Source organism: Oncorhynchus masou, chromosome 10, assembly GCF_036934945.1.
Source record: "Oncorhynchus masou masou isolate Uvic2021 chromosome 10, UVic_Omas_1.1, whole genome shotgun sequence".
Classification (NCBI taxonomy): Eukaryota; Metazoa; Chordata; class Actinopteri; order Salmoniformes; family Salmonidae; genus Oncorhynchus; species Oncorhynchus masou.
The window spans coordinates 32,452,662-32,470,976 of NC_088221.1; the positions used below are offsets into that span (position 1 = coordinate 32,452,662).

The 18,315-nt window shown below is 42.8% G+C and overlaps 2 protein-coding genes across 9 annotated transcripts in view; one reads left to right on the forward strand and one right to left on the reverse strand.

The window, feature by feature from the left end:
* Positions 1-13,810, reverse strand: part of LOC135547546 (nck-associated protein 1-like) — a 73,023-nt gene extending 59,213 nt beyond the window's left edge. For 3 of the 8 annotated variants that reach the window (XM_064976640.1, XM_064976638.1, XM_064976637.1), the window contains exons 1-6: positions 13,520-13,810; positions 3,324-3,341; positions 2,130-2,240; positions 776-868; positions 500-556; positions 194-336 (exon numbers count right to left, since the gene is read on the reverse strand). In XM_064976640.1, the coding sequence (XP_064832712.1) occupies positions 194-336; positions 500-556; positions 776-868; positions 2,130-2,240; positions 3,324-3,341; positions 13,520-13,639 (542 nt within the window). In that variant the 5' untranslated portion in view covers positions 13,640-13,810. The remainder of the gene's footprint in view (positions 1-193; positions 337-499; positions 557-775; positions 869-2,129; positions 2,241-3,323; positions 3,342-13,519) is intronic. The other 5 variants (XM_064976641.1, XM_064976639.1, XM_064976643.1 and 2 more) reach the window with 3 other exon arrangements.
* Positions 13,811-14,777: 967 nt separating this feature from the next.
* On the forward strand, positions 14,778-17,137 carry LOC135546983 (dual specificity protein phosphatase 19-like). The gene is made up of 4 exons (XM_064975545.1): positions 14,778-15,000; positions 15,533-15,579; positions 15,673-15,825; positions 16,919-17,137. Exons 1-4 carry the CDS (start codon positions 14,778-14,780, stop codon positions 17,135-17,137), a joined length of 642 nt encoding a protein of 213 aa, XP_064831617.1.
* Positions 17,138-18,315: the final 1,178 nt, after the last annotated feature.

The following is an 18,315-nucleotide window of genomic DNA, read 5'->3' on the forward strand; positions in this document are numbered from 1 at the left end:
GAACAAACATACAACAATGTTGTTGATATTTCTAGTTCTAAGGGATTTCTAAGTCCTAATCAACAATACAAAGAGTGTTTTAGTCATGCATTACATTTTCCCTATAATACTATGCCATTTTAATATAATGCCACTGGAACTGTACGTATAAAAGCTTTAAGCTTCACTTATTTGAATATTAATATTGTTTTACCTTGATCCATGTGTCATTTCATGGGCATAGTTGTAGAGGCCAATGATAGCTTTCCTCTCTTCAATCCGAGACAGTAGCATCATTAGGTTAGTGTAGGTCACTACTAAGTCAAGGTAGTTTTTGGTCAGGTCAAAGTTTACAGTCTGTAGAAAGATATGGGAACAAAATTAGATCTAGACCAATCCCTTAAGAGTCAGCATACTTATCTAATCCAAGTAAAAACATAACATCTTTGAAATATAATCTTGGAGGAATAACCAAAAGCATTCTGTAATTACATGTATTGCATAAATAAATGTGTCTTACAATATCAAAGAATACTTGGCAAGCATCGATAGTGTTCAGCAGCTCACAGACATGGTCCTGGAAGCAGAGAAAGAAAACAGTATTCATTTACATTTCACAGTATAGTACCTTGATAATAAGTGTAACTGATTTGTGATGGATTATCATTACACATGTATATAAAGTACCGTACATTGGTATCAAGATACTGGTATCCTGCTACTGCTTATTTGACAACGGATCTTAAAACCTGTTCTCTATTTTCACTACATTGAATGATGCTCAAGTTGCACATACCTTAAACTCCATCACATCTACGAATGTGAAGTAATACAACGCTAGATTCTTAAGGATTTCAGACTTCTCTTTCTGTAGTTGTGCAAGCTGTTGCTGTAGAAAAAAAATACATGATTGTAACAAAAAGGTGCTCTAAAGTTAAACATAGGACACACAAAGGTTCAATGTATGGATGCTATGGAACAATGAGAACAGTCAAATAGGCGGAATCGGAGTTCAAACATTGTATACTTTATCGTGACTTTGACATCTGTGTTTGCTAGTTCGTGTTTGGTAGAGCAGTGAGTGGTCTCAACTTGTTAGAATAACTAGATATCCTGAGAAATACTACCAAGGACATCACACAATGTGTCAGGGTGACATTTCGACAACGCTAAACTGTAGAGCTCTAACCAAAAACACCTTTCCAAAACACTCATGTCGCCTTCGATAACATGACTGCATTTTTAGCACTGTCACAATGGGGGCTTTATTTAACCAATGATAGCCTCTCACAAGCCAAAAATGAAGTCATGTTTTATGGATTGTTATCTATGGATTGTTATCTGTGGTGTGCGTCCCAAATGGCACCCTATTCTCTACGTAGTGTGCTTCTTTTGACCAAAGACCATAGGGCTCTAGGAGTGCGTCCCAAATGGCACCCTATTCTCTACGTAGTGTGCTTCTTTTGACCAAAGACCATAGGGCTCTAGGTAAAAGTAGTGCAGTATAATGAGAATAGGGTGATATTTGGGACACATCCTTGGTCTCTTGCCCATAAATGTTACTTATTTTAACTATTAACAGTTACCTAACAGTATTGAAAAACTTGAGTGTGAAAGATAATACAAATATGAATAATTAGCAACAAATTAAATGAAAATCTGCTACATAGAGAATAATAAGACATGCAAAACATAGAAAAAAAGGAACTCTGAGGAGCTTCAACTTACCAAAAGAATATTCCAGAAAAAAGCCAAGAAGTTAAGCATGCAAAACAAAAACACAGACCAAGTAAAACATGAACCACTGCAGCAAAAAGTACAACATAGCAAACCACATGACAGCTACACCACAGAAGCAGTTAAACAGTTCAAATTAAATAGAAAGCCGGACAATGGTGATAGATAAGCATCAAGTGGAAAACACTTGAAAAGACAAACATGGTGAGAATGAATTAGTTGTACTGAAAAAGGCTTGTCATACAGAACATAACATTTATGGAAATGTACATGTGATTGATACATATATAGTGGATAGATAGGATAATGGATCTCAGATGGAATTTAATTTACATTTACAATTCCTATTTTATCTCAAAAAGCTGAAATAACATGGAATATATCTGGAAAATACATGCAATAGACAGACTTACATTGTTGTTGCGTGTTTCAACCGCTGGGAATTTTCTGACAATGAACTTGACAGCAGACTCCAGGTTCTTGTCTATTAGATAGGATGGTTTGGCTTTGGGGTCACCACATGCCTATAATGAAGAGGGACAAAAACACAGACAAAAGCTAAAGAAGCATCAATAATAATACTAACAACAACAACAAAACATTGGCAGAAAACTGATAGGATGATGAGGTAGTATTTTGGTCACTTTTTGAGTGAGTGAGTGTATGAGAGAGAGCGAGAGAGAGACGGACACAGAGAGAGAGCCTGAGATAGAGTATGAATACATCTCCACTAACAGAGTGCTGTATGGGAGGTTGGAGAGCAGTTAGTGAGAAAGCAGTGCATGGGCATACTCCTACTGGGAGAGAAGATAGTTGAACTGTGTGTTACAATATAGATGTTAGAAGCAACCAAAGGTTAGCAGGTGTATGTTTGAGGTAGGATGGTGTATGGGTATACGACACTGGGCATGCACAGCTACCCGACAAAACAGGAATAGTTATGTTTTAGTATTCAGTCAGTCTATAACACATAAGAGTGTTAAGTTTCGCAATACAATAAAACTAAAACAGCAGAGCGACAAACATATAGAGAAAGAGTATGTTCAAACCCTCATATCATCAAAACTGGATTCAAGATTAGTGATACGATGTGATGGATCCATGCAGGGAACACTCATTTTGCAGAGGAGAGCAGGGTAGTGTTGAATTGCATAATGAAGTGTCAGTGAATTCAACCAGGCCCTATCTTTTCCCATTGCCTGATCTTCAAACCCTAAACAAATACAAACTTTTTGTTTTTGTTATGCAAATGTCCGGGAACTGTGAATTTGATGCTGACAAACCAAAAGATGACCATGGTTAAAGCGTTAATGTATTATGATCTAGTTGTTGGACTATAGGTGCTCACCTTTTTTTAATAACAAGCTAAAGATAACTAACAGTTGCAAATTCTATCTGGTAAGAAATAAACAGGAAAATATTATATCTATTTTAACCTAATAAAATTATTCCAGCGATTCAATTGCACTTTGGGATGGGCCTGTTTGTTGAATTGTGAACGTTGTGAGTACTGAGTAGTATACAAGTAATTCCTGGACATGATGCTGGTAAGGATAGCAGGGAGGGGTAGAACGAGGGGGAGTGATTTAGGGAAGAGCTGAGCAAACCTTCCAAACTTGTCCTTGCTGAGGGAAGCATTGTGACAGAAAGAGAGAAAACCACACAGGTAAACACAGGTAAACACAGGTAAAGTCAGGTTTAAAACATAGAACCATGCATCGCTACATTAAAAAGGCTTCGGATTTTACTTCCGGGATATTTGTTGAGGGATAGTTTGGCTTTACACTGTGCACAATAATTCATGTGTTGCCTGTCAAAGCATTGTTCAATCACTATCTCACACCATGCTGGGAACCCTCCTCCTAGAGTAGCAACACCGTAGAGTATTAAGGCTTTAAGTTTAAGAAAGGACATAACGTATTCTTTGATTAGTACAAGTAAGAACAGAAACATGCAAGTAAAACCAAGGAAAATGCTAAGCCAGTGCATCTACCAATGAACCCAAAAAGAATATGGCCTGAAACATTACATGCACAGAACCCGTAGCTCATATAGGCAGTTAGGCAATTCATTGTTCATTTCCAAGATAACTTCACAACATGTCTAACAGTACAATGACATACAGAGATTAGCTTTGTTGTAAATATTTTGTTTAAAAATGTGCAAAATCAAAAAGAGTAAAAGAAAATATGTTTCTCTGCTTCATCCAACACAACCTTGGTCTGAGACCAGTTAAGTTAACTTGGTCTAATTTCGTGAGCAGCACTGACTACCATAAGCACTTCTTCTCTAGTGCTACTAATAGCTCTAGCAGAGCTTCCCAAGTGCTAACAATGCTTCCCCCCTTCCCCAGTGTCAATTGCTCCTCCCCAGTGATAACAGTACTTCCCCAATGATAACAATGCTTCCCCCTTCCCCAGTGTCAATTGCTTCCCCAGTGATAACAGTACTTCCCCAGTGATAACAGTACTTCCCCAGTGATAACAGTACTTCCCCAGTGATAACAGTGCTTTCCCAGTGATAACAGTGCTTTCCCAGTGATAACAATGCTTCCCCCTTCCCCAGTGTCAATTGCTTCCCCAGTGATAACAGTACTTCCCCAATGATAACAATGCTTCCCCCTTCCCCAGTGTCAATTGCTTCCCCAGTGATAACAGTACTTCCCCAGTGATAACAGTACTTCCCCAGTGATAACAGTACTTCCCCAGTGATAACAGTACTTCCCCAGTGATAACAGTACTTCCCCAGTGATAACAGTACTTCCCCAGTGATAACAGTACTTCCCCAGTGATAACAGTACTTCCCCAGTGATAACAGTACTTCCCCAGTGATAACAGTACTTCCCCAGTGATAACAGTACTTCCCCAGTGATAACAGTACTTCCCCAGTGATAACAGTACTTCCCCAGTGATAACAGTACTTCCCCAGTGATAACAGTACTTCCCCAGTGATAACAGTACTTCCCCAGTGATAACAGTACTTCCCCAGTGATAACAGTACTTCCCCCTTTCCACGTGTCAACTGCTCCTCCCCAATGATAACAGTACTTCCCAAGTGCTAACAATGCTTCCCCCTTCCCCAGTGTCAACTGCTCCTCCCCAGTGATAACAGTGCTTCCCCAATGATAACAGTACTTCCCAAGTGCTAACAGTGCTTCCTAAGTGCTACCATGGTAATAGGAGAGTGAATAACAGATTGAGGTAAAGGCTATGTACTCATAGGAGACCCTCCCCCTCTGAGCTCATAGATACAGTAAAGACATCAATGGAACTTGACCCAAACAATGGAAATTCCACGGAAATGCGCAGGGGAAATATCCCAAGTCTTCTCATTGCCCACCCAGTAAAATTAGCCTGCATTTAGGCTATTGTTTATGTGTATTTCACACGTTGTTGAGGTAAAAATCTGAGTATAAATGCTTGTATGGATGTCAACCCCAACACATGTTCATGTCATTGTCACCAATCAACTGCATTGCAGTTAAAAATAACTGACTAGCACCACCGATTTCTGTATGCCAGCTATGGTACCAGCTAATACAAAAAGGAGTTATCAGTCACTTCTTCTATACCTGAAAAGAAACAACTTCTACATGTTATGCAGCGAAAACAGCCAAATATATCCAAATCAGACTTTGCTAACCACACTGGGGACCTGTTACAATACATCAATCATGACGGATTAGACAAATATCCACTTTGTTAGATCAGATTTCTTCTATCCTCTTCAGTCTGCGTTCCATTGACCGCTTTATTGCATCTATCAGGACTCCCCTTCTATCAGGACTCCCCGTCTATCAGGACTCCCCGTCTATCAGGACTCCCCGTCTATCAGGACTCTATCAGGACTCTATCAGGACTCCCCGTCTATCAGGACTCCCCGTCTATCAGGACTCCCCGTCTATCAGGACTCCCCGTCTATCAGGACTCCCCGTCTATCAGGACTCTCCGTCTATCAGGACTCTATCAGGACTCTCCGTCTATCAGGACTCTATCAGGACTCCCCGTCTATCAGGACTCTCCGTCTATCAGGACTCTATCAGGACTCTCCGTCTATCAGGACTCCCCGTCTATCAGGACTATCAGGACTCCCGTCTATCAGGACTCTCCGTCTATCAGGACTCCCGTCTATCAGGACTCCCCGTCTATCAGGACTCTACCAGGACTCTATCAGGACTCCCCGTCTATCAGGACTCTATCAGGACTCCCCGTCTATCAGGACTCTCCGTCTACCAGGACTCCCCGTCTACCAGGACTCCCCGTCTACCAGGACTCCCCGTCTACCAGGACTCCCCGTCTACCAGGACTCCCCGTCTATCAGGACTCCCCGTCTATCAGGACTCCCCGTCTATCAGGACTCTATCAGGACTCTCCGTCTATCAGGACTCTATCTATCAGGACTCCTCCGACTCTATCAGGACTCCCGTCTATCAGGACTCTCCGTCTATCAGGACTCTATCAGGACTCCGTCTATCAGGACTCTCCGTCTATCAGGACTCCCCGTCTATCAGGACTCCCGTCTATCAGGACTCTCCGTCTATCAGGACTCTCCGTCTATCAGGACTCTCCGACTCTATCAGGACTCCCGTCTATCAGGACTCTATCAGGACTCCCCGTCTATCAGGACTCTCCGTCTATCAGGACTCCCCGTCTACCAGGATCAGGACTCTCCGTCTATCAGGACTCCCGTCTATCAGGACTCTCCGTCTATCAGGACTCTCCGTCTATCAGGACTCTCCGTCTATCAGGACTCTCCGTCTATCAGGACTCTCCGTCTATCAGGACTCTCCGTCTATCAGGACTCTCCGTCTATCAGGACTCTATCAGGACTCCCCGTCTATCAGGACTCTCCGTCTATCAGGACTCTCCGTCTATCAGGACTCTATCAGGACTCCCCGTCTATCAGGACTCTCCGTCTATCAGGACTCTCCGTCTATCAGGACTCTCCGTCTATCAGGACTCTCCGTCTATCAGGACTCTCCGTCTATCAGGACTCTCCGTCTATCAGGACTCTCCGTCTATCAGGACTCTCCGTCTATCAGGACTCTCCGTCTATCAGGACTCTATCGTCTATCAGGACTCCCCTTCTATCAGGACTCTCCGTCTATCAGGACTCTCTATCAGGTCTATCAGGACTCTCCGTCTATCAGGACTATCAGGACTCCGTCTATCAGGACTCTCCGTCTATCAGGACTCCCCGTCTATCAGGACTCCCCGTCTATCAGGACTCTCCGTCTATCAGGACTCTCCGTCTATCAGGGCTCTCCGTCTATCAGGGCTCTCCGTCTATCAGGGCTCTCCGTCTATCAGGGCTCTCCGTCTATCAGGACTCTATCAGGACTCTCCGTCTATCAGGACTCCCCGTCTATCAGGACTCTCCGTCTATCAGGACTCTCCGTCTATCAGGACTCTCCGTCTATCAGGACTCTCCGTCTATCAGGACTCTCCGTCTATCAGGACTCTCCGTCTATCAGGACTCCCGTCTATCAGGACTCTCCGTCTATCAGGACTCTCCGTCTATCAGGACTCTCCGTCTATCAGGACTCCCCGTCTATCAGGACTCTCCGTCTATCAGGACTCTCCGTCTATCAGGACTCCCCGTCTATCAGGACTCCCCGTCTATCAGGACTCCCGTCTATCAGGACTCCCCGTCTATCAGGACTCCCCGTCTATCAGGACTCTCCGTCTATCAGGACTCTATCAGGACTCTCCGTCTATCAGGACTCTCCGTCTATCAGGACTCCCCGTCTATCAGGACTCTCCGTCTATCAGGACTCTCCGTCTATCAGGACTCCCGTCTATCAGGACTCTCCGTCTATCAGGACTCCCGTCTATCAGGACTCTCCGTCTATCAGGACTCTCCGTCTATCAGGACTCTCCGTCTATCAGGACTCCGTCTATCAGGTCTATCAGGACTCTCCGTCTATCAGGACTCTATCAGGACTCTCCGTCTATCAGGACTCTCCGTCTATCAGGACTCTCCGTCTATCAGGACTCTCCGTCTATCAGGACTCTCCGTCTATCAGGACTCTCCGTCTATCAGGACTCTCCGTCTATCAGGACTCTCCGTCTATCAGGACTCTCCGTCTATCAGGACTCTATCAGGACTCTCCGTCTATCAGGACTCTCCGTCTATCAGGACTCTATCAGGACTCAGGACTCTATCAGGACTCTATCAGGACTCCCCGTCTATCAGGACTCTATCAGGACTCTCCGTCTATCAGGACTCCCCGTCTATCAGGACTCTCCGTCTATCAGGACTCTATCAGGACTCTCCGTCTATCAGGACTCTATCAGGACTCTCCGTCTATCAGGGCTCTCCGTCTATCAGGACTCTCCGTCTATCAGGACTCCGTCTATCAGGACTCTCCGTCTATCAGGGCTCTCCGTCTATCAGGGCTCTCCGTCTATCAGGACTCTCCGTCTATCAGGACTCTCCGTCTATCAGGACTCTCCGTCTATCAGGACTCTATCAGGACTCTCCGTCTATCAGGACTCTATCAGGGCTCTCCGTCTATCAGGACTCCCCGTCTATCAGGACTCTCCGTCTATCAGGGCTCTCCGTCTATCAGGACTCTATCAGGGCTCTCCGTCTATCAGGACTCCCCGTCTATCAGGACTCCCCGTCTATCAGGGCTCTCCGTCTATCAGGGCTCTCCGTCTATCAAGGCTCTCCGTCTATCAGGACTCTATCAGGACTCTCCGTCTATCAGGACTCTCCGTCTATCAGGACTCTCCGTCTATCAGGACTCTCCTCTATCAGGACTCCGTCTATCAGGACTCTCCGTCTATCAGGACTCGTCTATCAGGACTCTCCGTCTATCAGGACTCTCCGTCTATCAGGACTCTCCGTCTATCAGGACTCTCCGTCTATCAGGACTCTCCGTCTATCAGGACTCTATCAGGACTCTCCGTCTATCAGGACTCTCCGTCTATCAGGACTCTCCGTCTATCAGGACTCTCCGTCTATCAGGACTCCCTCTATCAGGACTCTCCGTCTATCAGGACTCTATCAGGACTCTCCGTCTATCAGGACTCTCCGTCTATCAGGACTCTCCGTCTATCAGGACTCTCCGTCTATCAGGACTCTATCAGGACTCCCCGTCTATCAGGACTCTATCAGGACTCTCCGTCTATCAGGACTCTCTATCAGGACTCTCCGTCTATCAGGACTCTCCGTCTATCAGGACTCCGTCTATCAGGACTCTATCAGGACTCTCCGTCTATCAGGACTCTATCAGGACTCCCGTCTATCAGGACTCTCCTCCGACTATCAGGACTCTCCGTCTATCAGGACTCTATCAGGACTCTATCAGGACTCCCCGTCTATCAGGACTCTATCAGGACTCTCCGTCTATCAGGACTCTCCGTCTATCAGGACTCTCCGTCGGACTCTATCAGGACTCCGACTCTATCAGGACTCTCCTCTATCAGGACACTCCGTCTATCAGGACTCTCCGTCTATCAGGACTCTCCGTCTATCAGGACTCTATCAGGACTCTCCGTCTATCAGGACTCTCCGTCTATCAGGACTCTCCGTCTATCAGGACTCTATCAGGACTCTCCGTCTATCAGGACTCCCCGTCTATCAGGACTCTATCAGGACTCTCCGTCTATCAGGACTCTATCAGGACTCTCCGTCTATCAGGACTCTCCGTCTATCAGGACTCTATCAGGACTCTCCGTCTATCAGGACTCTCCGTCTATCAGGACTCTCCGTCTATCAGGACTCTATCAGGACTCTATCAGGACTCTCCGTCTATCAGGACTCTCCCGTCTATCAGGACTCTCCGTCTATCAGGACTCTCCGTCTATCAGGACTCCCCGTCTATCAGGACTCTCCGTCTATCAGGACTATCAGGACTCCCGTCTATCAGACTCTATCAGGACTCCGTCTATCAGGACTCTATCAGGACTCCGTCTATCAGGACTCTATCAGGACTCTCCGTCTATCAGGACTCTATCTCCGTCTATCAGGACTCTATCAGGACTCTCCGTCTATCAGGACTCTATCAGGACTCCGTCTATCAGGACTCTCCGACTCTATCAGGACTCTCCGTCTATCAGGACTCCCCGTCTATCAGGACTCCCCGTCTATCAGGACTCTATCAGGGCTCTCCGTCTATCAGGACTCTATCAGGACTCTCCGTCTATCAGGACTCTCCGTCTATCAGGACTCTCCGTCTATCAGGACTTGGACTGAAACACACTGACTGAATTCCTATTGCACTCACTACATCAATGTACTGATAAAGTCTTGATCTGGTTATTGGCATATGGATGGATGATTTGTGTTTTTTCTGCAGTACTGCTATGCAATGTTCAACCCAGTGACCAGAATCTGAATGTTGTGAGTCTTTCAGCAAGACAACAACCCAAAACACACATAAAAAGCACCATGGAATGTTTCAAGAACAGATGCTGGACTGTTCTGGAGTGGTCTGAATCTGAATCACATCCAAAACCTACGGCGAGAAAAAAATTACAGCGCATTTATGTAAAAAATGTTTTATAATAATTGGGTGGGAATACAAGAAGTATTGAGTTGAAAAATGTATAATTGGTGGAGTCCTGTGGATACCAATATCCAGCTGAGCCTCCCAGTCCCATGTTGCCCAGGGTTAAGAACATGAATTGTAATGTAATATTGTACTACACCCTCAAAACTTATTCCCGGATCCATTGGCAAAAATGTGTTTAATCTGTTATTGTTAGTAATATTCATTCAAAATGCAAAGTCAAAAATAAAAAATAAATATATATATTTTTTTTAAATATTGAGATCTGGCTGCGGACCCCCTGCAGTAACTCTGCGGACCCCACTTTGAGAAACCCTGGTGTAAGTTACATCAATATAATGAGAAATACTGCTGGCCCAGACAGTGGTGTCCCACTTGCAGCCAGCTGTCATATCAGGGGTCCCATTGTTTTGCTGTCAACAATTCTAATGCTAAGCTATAAGCTGTTCTTGGTACATAATCCCATATTGTTGGTCACTGAATCTTCAGATTCACATGTAACTCGCTGAGTGGGTATCAACAAAATATCTCTCTATTTTGGATGAACGCTCCAATTAATTGTGTTTGATAAAGCTGCTAGTCTAAGCAGTTTGATTTACTGAGGTAGTCCTAGTAGACTTGTGCAGTAGGCTACAGTAATGTGCTTTACTGGGGTAGACCTGTGGTAGTAGTAGGAGTGTGCAGTAGGACAATGATATAGGCCTGTGGTAGACCTGTGGTAGTAGTAGGAGTGTGCAGTAGGACAATGATATAGGCCTGTGGTAGACCTGTGGTAGTAGTAGGAGTGTGCAGTAGGAAAATGATATAGGCCTGTGGTAGACCTGTGTGCCTTAGGCATGTGCAGAAGCCTACAGCTGTTTGATGTACTGAGGTAGTCCTGTGCCCCGCAGCCTACAATCACAGCGCGCTACAATCACAGCGCGCTACAATCACAGAGCGCTACAATCACAGCGCGCTACAATCACAACTGAAACAAAAAAGCCATCTGAAATTCTTCACAAGTGCTATCAATGCCTACCAGTTGCCAAGCAACAGATCTGCTAGTTCAATGCACAAGCATCGAACGCTGACACAGTTTCAATAAAGTACATTTTCCCAATAACAAGACATTTTAGGCCGATATAATAACAAGACATTTTAGGCCTATATAATAACAAGAAATGTTAGGCCTATAAAATAACAAGAAATGTTATTGGAAGCATGAAAATGGAGGTTTATAAATGGAACTGTATGAGTAAAAGGCCTAATATTACTGATAGATTGTCTGCAAAACTGCTGCTCTTTAATTATTTGTTACTTTTTGGGGGGTATTTTCTTAAAACTGCATTGTTGGTTAAGGACTTGTAAGTAAGCATTTCACTGTAACACCTGTTGTATTCGGCGCATGTGACAAATAAAATGTGATTTCATTTGAAAACCGGCAGACAACTCAGCTCTTGCGTGTTGTGACAATCAACCTTATAGTCATTTGATAGTCATCCTGTGTTCTGAGGAAAGTTTTTTTCCCCTTCTGAATCCTGTATCTTACTTGGTCTGCATAACGTTTCTATGATAATGTATCTGTATCACCATCTAACTTCAATTGAGAGTTAAGAGAGAGAGAGATGATTCTGTGGCGCCTATTAGGGGCTAAGCCTTCTAGCCCGGGTAGGCCGTCAGCACAAGGGTTGATTGGCTGGCAGACAGACAGGCCGGCAAGGCAGAGAGGCATTATTCTCCACCAGCCTCCTTTCAGCTACATGCTGGACTGCCTCCAGCTATCTTCTATCTGCTGCCATTTACCCAAAGTCGTCCAAGCATCTCCGATACCCAGTCTGTGTCCCAAATGGAACTCTACACAGTGCACCTCTTTTGATCAGAGCATAGGAATAGGTTGCGACACAGTACTCTCTTCTCATTAAAGGACTGACTGTATCAAGGCCATTAACATGGACAGATAGAAATAAGCATTCTTAGTGTGTTACACTGACTGAAAGTCTTGTATGAAATCTGCATTTTATGACACCTCCCGAGTCCCCACTATGAATAAGTGATAATGAATAGTGAATAGTATTAAACTGGTAATACTACTAAGAATGCTTTTCTCTGTAGGGGTTTAAAATAAGTAAATTAAACATCATGGGCCAGATTCCCAGACACAGATGAAATCTAGTCCTGGACTAAAAAGCACTTTCATTTCATATGTTTCTTTAGTCCAGGACTAGGCTTAATTAGTGTCTGGGAAACTGGTTCAAGTGTGGAATCTGTATCATAATGTCACCACTTTTACAAGTGTACTAAACAAATCATTATAATCTCTAAAACGGTGCCTTCTTTTAGGTACTTCTCCCTTCTGTCCTGCGAAAATGTGTTTTATTGTGTCCTTTTAAAAACAGGACCCGTATGCTACTATGCATCAGGCATTAAATAACAACTCTACAATAACTGTATAACAACCATATCCAATACATGTACAATGACTGTAGATACTGCCGTGCCATTGGTTAGTATCCTACAGTCATGATGTGCAATTTGCCCAATGATGTGTTGATTTGATTCTGTACAGCACTTTGAGATATCAGCTGATGTTCTAAGGGCTATATAAATAAATGTGATTTGTGCTGGGTGTTTAGGCCTACTGGATGATGTGATGGCTGAATAGAATGGTCTACATCAACAACTGACTGCTGTCAGACAATATAGGCCTAATGTGTGTCAGATAGTGTTAATATTATTACTCTAGTATCTACTAATCCGACACATTGTGTTCACATTAAATTGATCGATCTCACCGATTTCAATCTCACCAACAATAGCTCAAGAATCTAGAACAGCCTTCCATTCTTAATTTGATTGAATATTATATTAGCAATGTGGTGAACGAGAAACTATGTAACGTTAACTAACGTTAGCTAGCCAGCAATCACAAAAAACATTTGCACAGCTAGGCATGTAGGCTATTTCACTGAGCTACTATTTTATTTCAAAGGAAGTGAGCAACATCTTTCAATATCCGATGAGTTTGTATTATTGTTATACGAAGATTGAAATAGATCAATCTCAGAAAACAGTGATTTGGCATTTTGATGCTATTGATGAGAGCTTGGCTAGCCACATAGCTAACTTATACTGCAACACAATTCAAGAGGGCCTTGACTGGAATCCTGCAGCCCTAGCCGTCATTCTTTGGATTTCAAATGAAGGCTTCTGCCATACATCACAGATCATTTTGGGGTTTGATCTTTAATTTCTCTTGAATGTAGTTACAATTTACTATGAACCAAAGAATTACACTGAGTACCTTACCTTCTTGATATTATAGACACGAGTGAGCATCCCGATGCCCCGGTCGTTCAGAATGGTAAATTTCTCGGCCAGCTTCTGCTGGCCCGGTTGGAGCGAGCCGCGCGACAATGTTGCCGACATAGCTACCGAATCCAGTAAAATAATCGTTGTAGAATTTGTTTGTTGTGAAAACAGTGACACTCGAGTGTTAAAATGTTATAAATCGCCCATTCTGTGGGTTGAGCGGTTTTGCCAAGCCCCACTCCTCTCTCCGGTAGCAGACTCGGTTTTTACTAGGTGTTGTCCTATCTGACGAAAACGAGGCTGTTTCCTGCAATCCAAAGGAACGTCACGTGACCAGCTAGGGAAGGAACATACTATTTTATATGTAGGCTGCACCCACACTACACCCACGACAAAATAGTTCTAAATGATAGGTTTCTATTATTACATTTGTTTGGGCGAGTAATGCGTGCATACATGTTTAATAATGGGAGGTCCCAGGAATCGAATCCACTATCCATCCTGGCGTTGCAATGCTCTACCAACTGAGCAACAGAGGACCAGCATGCATTCCTTGCATTCTTGTGGTGGTCATTATCATTAGTGTGACATTTTATTTTATTTTTTTCTTAAATACTTGTCATTTGCCATGGTATCAAGAACATACTCTTGCTAAACTGGTTTTAAAACTGTTTTTTTAAACTCATCTCAACCAATCACAATGCTTGTTTTGACCCACCTGTTGTAGAATACATTATTTAAACATAAATACTGTTCATGTGTAAAACTTCATATGGGCAAGCCCTTTAGGGCAATCCTCGATTCAATGGTGTCTCGGTTGTTTTGGAAAATGATGATGACAGCATGTCAAATAGACATTGAAATAATATACCACTGCACCAGCCTACTGGACACACACACACACACACACACACACACACACACACACACACACACACACACACACACACACACACACACACACACACACACACACACACACACACACACACACACACACACACACACACACACATTGATAGGCTTTAGAATGGCATCATGTGATAGTGACATCTGTGACACCCAGAAAAAAAGCCCAGGGACCCATATGGGTTGATTGACTGATAGGAGTTCTCAATTTTCAAATTGGTGTTGACAAAACCTGTCCAGAAAACATGCAGGAGTCCATTTGAACCAGGAGCTAGGCACTGTTCACAGTGCATCCAAGGGAGTAGCATACCAATTATTCTTGCTTTGTTTAGAGAAGACAAATGTGATGCAGTCTCTTGCCCAGGGAATAAAGACATTTTCCAAGACCAATTTGAGAAAACAATGCACCCGTGTGACAACATTGAGTGGCAGGAGGATTACTGAGACATGGAAAGGGTCAACTATTCATGTCGTAGAGGAGAAAACTCAGCTTGAGAAAGCATGCGGCTATGTACAGGACAACAGCTGGGACTTACAAGTTGGAGTTATTAAACCTTATTTAATATTAGGTGAGTGGATGAGATGTGTGTTATTGACAGGGGACACTTAGCTGTCATAATACAATTGACAAGTGCCTACACAGACACACAGAGGTATCAATAAATGATATGGGGGTTTTAAGTTTGTTGCCACTGAGACTCTGAGTCCACTGGATTATTGCTTGTAAACACATGTATTTTTCCCTACAGACAGTTGAAACTTTTACAGTACCATTACTGTAGTAAGTCAATATAAACATATATTGCCAAATCTCTATAGGCTCAGTTATATTTCCATACAAAATTCAATTTTACCTTTATTTAACCAGGCAAGTCAGTTAAGAACAAATTCTTATTTTCAATGACGGCCTGGGAACAGTGGGTTAACTGCCTGTTCAGGGGCAGAACAACAGATTTGTACCTTGTCAGCTCAGGGGTTTGAACTCGCAACCTTCCGGTAGCTTGCCCAACGCTCTAGCCACTAGGCTACCCTGCTGCCCCAAAAAATGCCTCACAGGTTCACAATTTGAACCAATTTGATGGTTGTTAATTATTGCTGTAGGCTCACAAGATGCTGCACATCACTTTGGCACTCTGAAAAAATATAAGGTACTGTTTAATGTAATAGAGACATGTTTATATCATTTTCTGTCTACTTCTGTTTTGTTTTGGCGTTTCATAAATGTTCTTCTTCCATTTTAGGTGTCCCACATATTGAATGTAGCCTATGGTGTTGAAAACGCCTTTCCAGACCTGTTCATTTATAAAACACTGAGCATTCTGGATGTGTCTGATACTGACATAACATCCTATTTCCAAGAGTGCTCAAAATTCATAGACCAAGCATATAAAGAGGTAAGTTGTTAATGTTCTCACGACCTTGTAGGCTAATTGGGGGCAGTAATATCCAGTTTATTTTCATTTTAATTTTAATATTTTCTTTTTATGCTTTAATACCCTATATTTCACTGCATTCATCTTACCTGACAGTAAACATTCCTAAGCATCATGAATAGTGACACGAGTGTTTTCCCCTTGCTAACTTTTTTAAATTAATAAGCACTCTACTGTATACAGCACATCGGCCAAATGACTTTACTTTACGTTAAGCTACTTTGTTTAACTTTACTTTAGTAATTTCATTGACTGTTCAAGTTTATTACCTGGCCTATAACTGATACTGGACAGCAGTGAGCCAATGCCAAGCCTCCCTCACCACCTCTAGGTATCCCCAATGTGTAATAAATAATACACGGCAGAGTTTTCAACATGCTTAATTTATTCTGTTGTAGAAATATCATATATATAGTGGCCCTATGTTGGCTATACAATCTTTAAACAAAATGTGGTGCTGGTTACCCAACAACCTGACACTGCCTCATGCTGAAAATTCACCAAAGGTTTATGATTACAATAACTTGGCCTATTGGAAATAACTTTCCACTCTCCGTTGAATGGAGGTTGGTGGCTACTGGCTATTTTATTTCCCTATGTAACCTGCGATACCATGCAGGGGTAACTCTAATTTGACTAATCAAACCATCAATGATGCTTAGCTGACTGGGAGAATAATTATATCACCTTACAGGTTGTAATTGTGCCATTGTGTGTGATTAGCATAAGAGTCTTTTATTAGACTACCATGAAGTGTAGGATGGTGTAATTGATCTTGTGTTACTGGGGCTGTGTGGATTGAAGGGATGGGATTCATATTTAAAGCAGCCAAGCACCTCATGTCTCATGCTTTTGGATTAGATAGCACTAACTGACATAAGGCTTTATAAAAATAAAATAAAAAATCCCAGAACACTTCAAAAGGTTTTTTAGATTATCAAGTCCCTCAGTTGAGCTATTAATTTCCTTTTTTTGATCAAACTGGGCTGAAGTGCTTTTGGGTATGCCTTCATTCTACTGGCATAAGGCTTGTTTCCCTCTTCTTCCCCCTCAGAATGGAGTTGTGTTGGTTCACTGCAATTCTGGAGTCTCGAGGTCCGCCTCGGTTGTCATTGGATACCTGATGTCCAGGGAAGGGAAGCCTTTTGATGACGCATTTGCCTTGGTAAAATCAGCCTGGCCAGCCACATGCCCAAACCCAGGCTTTGTCGAACAGTTGAAAGGTTTCAAACCTAAATGGGGCATACAAGCCAATGGTGGGGACTATGAATGAGCAACAACAGCAACACCTGCAGCGCCAGAGTAATGCATTTCATCATCAGCCACTGTTTCTCATAAAGAGATCATTCTGATAAAGATCCTTGGCTGTGTCCGAAATAGCACTCTATTCCCTATACAGTATTGTGCACTGGGGCCCTGGTGAAACGTAATGCACTATAGAGGGAATTGGGTGACATTATGGATCTTAATATGGCCAATAATCCCCTAATCCAAGGAACCCCACCATCATGTTGAGATGTTCATTAGCCGTCCTTTTAAATGCCCTACAATGTCCTGTTAATTTACACGGTGGGGCCAGCGTTATCCAATAGTTAAACATTCCCGTTATCAATTTCTATAAACCACTGAGGGTTGTTTGAGGCCACAATGGAATTGAAAATAATCTAATTTGAATAGGAATGGTATAAATATACAATTCTCAACTTTATGAACGATGCCATGTCTGTGCAACAATTCTTAAATTAATTTTGAGTCTTTCTTTTTTTGTACCAAAAATGTGTGGGTTGACAGGTAAAGAAAATGGATTAAACTGATACAAAAACATTATTGTTTAATGTAGTGTTTAAATTTGATTAACGTTAATTTTGGTTTAAGAAATATTACAGACATCCTTAGTTCTATTATTGTAAAAATATATGGGATGTTGAATAACAGATCTATTCTAGTGGAAGCAAGATTTTACTTACATGATTTTGTAACTGACATATTATTTTAGATTTTATTATCTTTAGTTTAAAATGTGTTTTTTTATTGTAAAACATATTACTATCCTTCAAGAAGTCCTTTTAGATATTTAATGATTGTGGGTATATGAAATGACTTGTTTACTAATGTTAATTTGTTTTATATTGTCATTGCATGTGTCAGGTCGGAGACCTGAGCCAACTCCTCATGCTTACTGTGGGAAGCGTGTTACTGGTCAGGCACCGTGTTATGCGGTGGAGCGCACGGTGTCTCCAGTGCGCTATTCTAGCCCGGTGCGCTCTATTCCAGCTCCTAGCATTGGCCGGGCTAGAATGGGCATCCAGCCAGGAAGGAGGGTGCCGGCTCAGTGCTCCTGGTCTCCAGTGTACCTCCTTGGACCAGGATATCTTGCGCCGGCTTTGCGTACTGTGTCTCCGGTGAGTCTACACAGCCCAGTACGTCCCGCCAGGAAGGGTTGTGTCAACT

What these genes read in the sequence shown, in the direction of transcription:
- LOC135546983 (XM_064975545.1), top strand. Translation starts at nt 14,778, where the DNA reads ATGCAGTCTCTTGCCCAGGGAATAAAGACATTTTCCAAGACCAATTTG. An exon ending in TAAACCTTATTTAATATTAG is followed by an intron (nt 15,001 to 15,532) that starts GTGAGTGGATGA and finishes TTATTGCTGTAG; the next exon opens with GCTCACAAGATGCTGCACAT. An exon ending in GCACTCTGAAAAAATATAAG is followed by an intron (nt 15,580 to 15,672) that starts GTACTGTTTAAT and finishes CTTCCATTTTAG; the next exon opens with GTGTCCCACATATTGAATGT.